At 38.3% G+C, this 8,742-nt stretch overlaps 2 protein-coding genes across 2 annotated transcripts; one reads left to right on the top strand and one right to left on the bottom strand.

Moving 5' to 3' along the window:
- The first annotated feature begins 1,085 nt into the window (after positions 1–1,085).
- Positions 1,086–4,289, top strand: LOC115981534 (protein CLMP1-like). Its single transcript, XM_031103741.1, has one exon. It carries the CDS (start codon positions 1,507–1,509, stop codon positions 3,832–3,834), a length of 2,328 nt encoding a protein of 775 aa, XP_030959601.1. The 5' UTR covers positions 1,086–1,506; the 3' UTR covers positions 3,835–4,289.
- A 2,292-nt stretch (positions 4,290–6,581) lies between these two features.
- LOC115978964 (1-aminocyclopropane-1-carboxylate oxidase-like) lies at positions 6,582–8,442 on the bottom strand. Its single transcript, XM_031100893.1, has 4 exons — positions 8,276–8,442; positions 7,951–8,177; positions 7,397–7,730; positions 6,582–7,129 (listed from the first exon to the last, which is right to left on the bottom strand). The coding sequence occupies exons 1-4, from the start codon at positions 8,378–8,380 to the stop codon at positions 6,839–6,841; spliced, it is 957 nt and encodes a 318-aa protein (XP_030956753.1). The 5' UTR covers positions 8,381–8,442; the 3' UTR covers positions 6,582–6,838.
- Positions 8,443–8,742: the final 300 nt, after the last annotated feature.

Here is an 8,742-nt window from a genome sequence, read left to right as displayed (position 1 = left end):
TATGTATGATTTCAATATACAACGGAAGCTCACAACAGAAGCTTTTTTTCCAATTGTGGGAGTTTCAATTTCTAAGTGGATGTATTAGACCTCTTTTATGCAAATTTGTATATATGCTTTCAATATACAATGGAAGCTCTTTTTCCAATAGTGGAATTTTCAATTTCTAAGTGGACGTACCTCTTATTTTTTTAGGTAGTTTTATCTCTCTTTTTTATTTAAATTCTATCCTTAGATAATTCTATTCTATTGATTTTAGGTTTTGTTGATAAAATTTTAGATAGACACAACTGTTATAGTTGTAAATTAAATACTACTTTCTTTTATTATTTGATTTATCATATTTATCCAAAAAATATGTATATATCTATTCTTAAAATCTAAAAATTTATTAAAATTTCTGCAATTTGGTGAAGCCACGTGGCGCAATTACGGCGTCTAAGCCCAACTTTTATTATATATAATATGATGTGTAACCTTACGGGGGAAAAAATCTACCATTAAAAAAAAAAAAAAAGTCTTTTAATGGAAAAAATAAAAGATGTTGACAAAAATATTTCAAAATAACTTTTTTTTTTCTATATTACTTTTTAACATCTTGAAAAATCACCAACATAGTACTTTATGTAATAGGATACATTTTTCACAGATTACATCATAGGACCAAAAAAAAAAAAAAAAAAAAAAAGGTCAAAAGCCCTGAACTGAAGTAGTATCAACAATTTTTCTCTAACACTACACTTCAATAAGTGAACATGATAGAACACTGCACCACAAATACCCTTTTGTTTTGCTAGAACACTGTACTAGATAGAAGCTAGAACAGTAACACTGTACTAGGTAGATTTTTCCCATATTATTAATTTCTTACAACATTACAAAAAAAAAAAAAAAAAAAAAACCGGTGGGATAAATGGACAACGATTTATATTGCCACTTGTCGAATCAGCAACATAGGGATTCATTTGGATCCCGTGGACCCTGCTGGATGTGATGAACATGTCCGATTTAAGGAGATTGGTCTAGAGAGTGAATGATCAAACAACATTGGACGTATCAAACGGTCAAGGATGACCAACTGCAAAACTTTGATTATCAAAAATGACAAAAGATTCTGATCCCACCATCTCTAGCTCTAGGGTTTCATCCACAGCGTCTTTCCTAAACCCTCCTCAATCTTTTCCCTTCACTTCCATTACCAATTTCTCTCTCTCCCATACCAACTGAGCTCCAAAACCAAAACAAACGTATCTCCCAACTAAATCCCTCTTCATCTTCAACCCAACCCATCTTCTGGGGCAATCAAACAGAAGCTAAAATCTTCACAGAAAAGCTTGCATCTTTGAGCTTATTATTTGTAAATTGTAAGTACCCATTTCTCTGTCTTTATTCATAAACACAATTTTATACTTTTTTTTTCTTTGCAAGCTTGCTGCTTTTTTATTCATTTAGATACATATAGATAGATATTTGTGTGTGTTTTAGAGAGAGAGAGATTGAAATTAAATGGGGAAATCAGGGGGTAGGAAGAAGAAGGGTAGTGCAAGCCAAGTTTCAGGGGATAATTCAACTGCAAATGCTAATGGTGGTGTTGATTTGGACTCATCAATCTTTTTGAAAAGGGCTCATGAGCTCAAAGAAGAGGGGAACAAGAGGTTTCAGAATAAGGACTATGTGGGTGCTCTTGAGCAGTATGATAATGCTCTTAAACTTACCCCTAAAACCCACCTGGATAGAGCTGTGTTTCATAGCAATAGGGCGGCTTGTTTGATGCAAATGAAGCCCATTGACTATGACACTGTGATTGCTGAGTGTACCATGGCGCTTCAGGTCCAGCCTCGGTTTGTCCGGGCTCTACTTAGGAGGGCTCGGGCATTTGAGGCGATAGGGAAGTATGAAATGGCGATGCAGGATGTGCAGGTGTTGTTGGGGGCTGATCCAAATCATGGCGATGCTTTGGAGATTGCACGAAGGTTGAGGATGGCATTGGGTCCTCGCCAGGATGCACAGCAGGACCTCCAGAGCCGCCCATCCCCTGCTGCCCTTGGGGCTTCTGCAGTTCGTGGTGCCCCAATTGCTGGTTTAGGGCCGTGTTTGCCTGCCCGGCCAGTAGGAAAGAAGCCAACTACTACAGCAGGGGGATCAGTGGTATCGTTTAATAATAAGCCAGAGAGACCCCAAACTGTTCTACCCAATGAAAATGGTCCTGAGTCTAAAGCCCAATTGCCGAAACTTGTGTTGAAGCCTTCAAGTGGCTCTTCAAAACCTGCTAATCCAAGCAAGGATAGCCAGAAGGAACAATCGTCTTCTTCATCAGTGTCATTGCTTACTCATGGGCAACCTACAAAGGCTGCAATCCAATGGAGGCTGTTGAAGCTTGTTTATGATCATGACATAAGGCTTTCCCAGATGCCGGTGAAATGCAGTTTCAGAGTTTTAAGGGAGATTGTGAGCAAACGGTTTCCATCATCAAAGTCAGTTTTGATCAAGTATAAGGACAATGATGGTGATTTGGTGACCATAACCTGTACAGGGGAACTCAGATTTGCAGAGTCTTGTGTGGATAGCCTCGTCCCAAAAGATCCTGAAACAGATAAGGCAGACTCAATTGGGATGTTGAGATTGCACATTGTGGAGGTGAGTCCTGAGCAGGAGCCACCACTATTGGAAGAAGAGGAGGAGAAGGCTATGGAGAGCGAGGGAAATAAGGGAGATGATAGTGGCTCTAATTCGTCACTAAGTGAATCTGTGTTGGAACCTGCTGATGCCATAATTGATAAGCCAGAGAAAGAAGATCAGAAGGAGAAACCAGGAGTTGCAGAAGATCCTGAATGCAAGGAAGTGGAGATGGATGATTGGTTGTTTGAATTTGCTCAGCTTTTCCGCACCCATGTTGGTATTGACCCAGATGCGCATATTGATTTGCATGAGCTTGGGATGGAGCTTTGTTCTGAGGCACTTGAGGAGACGGTGACAAGTGAAGATGCTCAAGGTCTTTTTGACAAGGCTGCCGCAAAGTTCCAGGAGGTGGCTGCTTTGGCTTTCTTCAATTGGGGAAATGTTCATATGTGTGCAGCTAGAAAACGCATTCCCTTAGATGAATCTGCTGGAAAGGATGTAGTGGCAGCCCAGCTTCAAACAGCTTATGACTGGGTTAAGGAAAGATATTCTCTGGCCAGAGTGAAGTATGAGGAGGCACTTCTTATCAAACCTGATTTTTATGAGGGATTGCTTGCTCTGGGGCAGCAGCAATTTGAAATGGCCAAGCTTCATTGGTCATTTGCACTTGCTAAGAAAATAGATCTCTCAAGCTGGGATTCTGCAGAAACGCTCGACCTTTTTGATAGTGCTGAGGAAAAGATGAAGGCTGCGACTGAGATGTGGGAAAAGCTTGAGGAGCAGAGAGCAAAAGAGCTAAAAGATCCAAGTGCAAGCAAGAAGGAAGAGTTATCAAAAAGAAGAAAGAAACAAGGAAGTAATACTGAAGGTGAGCCCTCTAGCCTTGGCAGTCAGGGTGAAATTTCAGCAGATGAAGCAGCAGAACAAGCAGCTGTGATGAGATCACAGATACATCTCTTCTGGGGTAACATGCTTTTTGAGCGATCTCAAGTCGAGTGCAAACTAGGGCTGGGGGGTTGGAAGAAAAACCTGGATGCTGCTGTTGAACGCTTTAAGCTTGCTGGAGCTTCTGAGGCTGACATTTCGATGGTTCTGAAGAACCACTGCTCTAATGGAGATGCATTGGAAGGAGATGAGAAAAAGGTTGCAAAGTTAGACACAGATGTGACTCATGAAGTTAAGAGTGATGTGGTTGATCAAGAATCAGGAAAGTGATATGGATTGATATCATATACCTGCATCACTGCTTGCCTTCAAGTATCTCATCAATCATGAGCATGAACTAGAGAAAGGATATGATTTTTTTCTTATTGAAATGGTGGCTATCTAGAAATCTTTCCTTTTGGTACTGACAAATCAGGTGCCATCCTTAAGCAGCCGTTTACTCAAAAGATTTTGTGCTTTCAGTTCTCCATGCTGATTTTCAAGGTGAAATTTTCTAAAACATTGTTTGAATACGGATGAGTTTTCAATAAACTAGTTCATTTGCTTAGGGTATGATTCTGGCCTTGCCATTCTGAGTGCCAATTTTGTCTAAATCATTGTTTGGACTTTTTTCATTTGTTATATTTCATAATTTGTTTTCATCAAGCAGTTTCTTTTGTGAACCTTTAGGCTGCAGAACTGTTGATGTGTATTTTTCAAATGTGTAGAAAATGAATATTGTGAACTGTGCAACTGCCTTGCCCTACTGCACCCGAAACGAAAAGGGAAAAAAAATCTGGCAATAAAATTGAGGGAACAAAACCTCAGCCCTATGATTTTATTTTATTTTTTGGGATAAAGTGATGATAATACAAGTGACAGGTTACTCCATCCTCCCACATCCATTTTCTTGCTCTTGAGCAGGAGGGGAGAGGACCACTTGAGCTGGTGATCACTTACCCATATATTTTAGTTTGAATTTTTTTTTTAATATACCTGTGAAAGATCCGTCATATTATGCTGCATTGCACTTACAGATGATGACATAGAAAAAAATAGTGTGATGTGACCTAATCTTTGAAAGTGACTTATAATACTTGAGACATTTAGCAAAACAAGAATGGTAATAATACTTAAGAAGAGACTTATTGGTGTGAATGATTGATGGCTGTTTTATGTTTAGATTATTTTGGGTGCATGGTTATGATGCGTTTGTATGTGATGTCACTAAAGTGGGAGGTAAGGTATATGCCCCTTACCTCAATTCAGGTTTTATGGGTTCTGACACGTCTGGAAATCAATGTGGATTGTGCATTGAACCTAGGTGAACTTCTGGCTTGTCATTGAAAAGAGAAACCTTTGCATCCTACTCGGTAAATATAATTAGGCAATTGATGTTTCATTGGTTGAAATATTTAAAATATGCTAGTGTGTTCATGCAAGATTTCCAGTGAGAGCTTGCTGAGATCGATAAAAGCATAGTTGGGTTGAACTTTATTCAACTATATGTCTCCTATCTTGTTATTCCATTCCACTGTGTTTGGGGCCAGATATTTTATTAAATCACATTCTTCCTTGCCTATGAGATAAGGTTTGTCACTCCTTATCTCATCCTAACACTGTTGAGGTTGGTTTCTGATAAGCATAGTTGAGTTCTCTCATCATTGGATGTTTATTTGTTACCTGACCATTTTTTCATTTGTCAACAATGGAAACTAAACAAGTCAAGCATTTTGAAAGAATGAAGTAGGGGTTTTATATTTCTGTAGAAACTGCAAACTAGTCTTCCTCACAATTGCCGATCTTAATTTATATCTTACTCTTGCCTTATAAATCTGCATTTATCCCTCTGGTATGATGACTATACCTTATTGATCAGTCGTGTTGCACAACATTCATTTCATGTAATTTTTACTTTCCACAAGTTAAAGCATTGAAAACCAGATGCAACACTGCTCGCGGCCATTGTAACATCCCTTAATCTAGATGATTATTCGATCTGTAAAAATAATAGATATGGCCGGAATAACTTTGATTCGAGTCCAGCTCTAGGAATTTGTTTCCCTACCTAAGAAGTCTGTTGTTTCCACGTCTAGTGATGCGAGTTAGAATAAAGCGGTAGCAGTGGTTCAAGTCACCTGTACTTTTGATTAATGTATTTCAGTTATATGGTTCCAGCATAGTAGTGCATTTAGTGTTCCTCTATGTATCAACTCTTACTCCAATCCTAACTTAATTTATTCCTGCTGCTGGTTTTTGTCTCCCTACTTAAGAGTTTCTTTCTGAAGTCTTGGAATTCTTTATACTATCTGGTTTCTAAGTCTGTTTTCATCACAGCTGATGTGGGATTTTCAATGTTTTATTCTTGCACTTTCTAATACTCGGGAGGAATTTGATTTCGAGGATTCTGGAAACAAGCAACCATGTTTTTATTTACAACATTTCAATTAAGAAAAGGATAGTGCTTTGTGTATCCCAGCTATCCAATAACATGAGGGTTTCAAGAACCTGGGTCCCCTCATATTGGTGGCAAGAACTTTTAACAAAAAAATTAGTGGTATCAATAAAATGTACTCCTGTTTGTGTGCCTCCAGTGGTACGGTAGCAATTACTTTACTACGGCCTTGGGGAGGGAATCTTTCCTGAGCTGGGGCATGTTTATATTTTGTTAGTGGTCCACTTGCAGAAGATAGATTTTTTATGTGATATTGAAAGTCTAAAAAGGAAACCACATTTACGGGGCATATCATAGTTATCTTAAGGAGAATATGATAATCATTGAGCATTTCCTTCTTATAGGATATACCTTATTCTTTTATGCAATCTGCCTTTCCAGGGCTGAGCTTCTTTAAACTCAACAACTCCTCCTTTTAAGCTTGCACATTAGAGTCCGTTACCATAGTTGGACCTGAAACTAGAAAAAATAGCTTGGAACCTGTTTTTTACCCTTTATAGATGGTCTCCTTATTGTTTATTAATTTACACATTCCTTTAAATTGATTCCGATATGGATTCCCAAAATATGTTCTCAAGCATAATAAGCCAAACTGAATCTTAAGACACATCAAAAGTGCTAAGTTATAGTCATTTTCTAAGTAGTTCACCTAACCAACAGTACCAGCACATACGTGGCGAAATAGGACCTGTAAGTCCAAGACCTATAACTATAAGTTCCATGCTAGTCAAAGCATACCTAAACAACAAACTTATCCAGCAAGACTCATCACTGAGACTTGTTGCTTATTAACATAAACACACATTTAAAACCAGTTACTTCTTTCTGTCATGAGAGGACTCAGACGGTGGGAATAGGACCCAAATTAATGGTGGATTCCATGGCCTTCATGGCTTCAAATCTTGGTTCCTTGGCCTGGAACTTCAGGCCAGCATAGAGATTCATGTAGTCTTCGAACACGAACTTTGGGTATACTTGGCCTTTTTCAGCTTCTTTCTCAATCAATAGCGGTGCTGGATAGATCACAGCATCACTGCCTGGGTTGTAGAATGATGCAATGGACATTCTGTTACCGTCCGGTTGAACAACCACACGGTGCATCACACTCTTGTATTTGCCATTGGTAATGACCTATAAAAGGAACAAGAAGGAAATTAGCACCATAGGATATATATATATATATATATATATATATAAAATCACCCTCATAAAGCTAAAGAATAGAGGGCACACATTCTCTTTATTACATTCTAAAACCATTTCAAATAACATATTTATTAAAAGATAACAGCACATGAATGATATTATAAGTGGAAATGACCTATGAAAGTTAGTATGCTAAGGAAGTACAATATGATGAAGTGGCAAACAGGTTGGGTTGGCCTTGGCCAAATATACCTCAAGTTGGTCACCAATGTTGATCACAATGGAGTGGCGCATTGGGGGAACATCAATCCATTTGCCATCCTTGAGGAGTTGGAGGCCACTGACCTTGTCATCTTGGAAGAGAAGGATGATGCCGCCTGCATCGGTGTGGGCCCGGAGGCCCTTGATCAGGTCTGGCTTGGGGCAAGGAGGGTAGTTGCTAACCTTGGTGCCAAAAGTTGGGCCCTTGGACCCATAAAAGGCCTTTTTCAGGTATCCTTTTTCCAACCCAAGATTCTCACACAGCAAGTCCAAGAGTTGCTCAGCTAGTTTCTCTAATTGAAATGCAAATTCCTTCATTGCCTTCCTGAAATTGGTCAAGCAACAATAATTGTGTCAAGGATAGCTAGCTGGCCTTCACCAAATTAAGAAAACGAGTCAGAAGCAATACATGAAATCAATACAGAGTGACATAATGGTGTCCATATATATATATATATATATGTCTTTTTTTAGTAACACCTGTCATATATATTTTGTAATACAACTAGTATGAGAAAAATTAAGTGTAAAGTTATAGTTGTAACCTATAAACTTCATCAAGATCAGGGATTTCAGATATGTTTGAGACAGGAAGGTGGCGCAAGAAGAAGGTGCTTTCCCAGTCCAAATCATTGATTTCAGACTGAACAGCTTCTAGGCCCTTACTCTCCACCATTTCCTTGAACCTCTGTTCCATACACTTCCTGTAATGCTCCTTTGTCAGCTTCTCCACAGAGTCCATGAAATCATGAGAAATGCCATGATTGACCAACTAAAAATGATGTCCAAGACAACAGTTAGTAAAGCTTTCTACATCATAATTGCTTCAAAAGAATAGCAAATAATATAAATATATTACTATACTAGTACCTCAAAAAAGCCCCAGTTCTCACAAGCATCTTTTATCAGTTCCATAACTTCTCCTCTCCCTTCACCATTTAGCTTCTCCAAGTCAATAACTGGGAAAGTCTCCATTCTCTCTTTTCTTTCTTTATTCCTTCTCTCACTCCTGCTGCTTTCACTTTCTTATGCTTTGTTGAAGTATGATCTCTGAGGGTGGCAAATTTATAGGCGCTAAAAGCAGTGTCAAAGAAGTAAAAAAGCCATCAGTGGTGGGGACTAGACAGTACTTCATCATAAAAAAACAATTGCCCACTTAGAAAAAGCAATAATTTTAATTAATTTGGTAATAATTAATACTTTCTAGATTAGAAAAAAATGGAGGAAAAACTACATTATATCATTTTTATCTAACGTGTAACTAATTTGAAGATACCGGCTATTAGAGAATATAGAATAAAATAATTTTGGACTGAATTGAGATTGTTTTTAAAAAT

Source organism: Quercus lobata, chromosome 3 (assembly GCF_001633185.2).
Source record: "Quercus lobata isolate SW786 chromosome 3, ValleyOak3.0 Primary Assembly, whole genome shotgun sequence".
NCBI classification, from domain to species: domain Eukaryota; kingdom Viridiplantae; phylum Streptophyta; class Magnoliopsida; order Fagales; family Fagaceae; genus Quercus; species Quercus lobata.
Note: the sequence above shows the minus strand (reverse complement) of the source record. Positions and strands in the feature narration are given on the sequence as shown.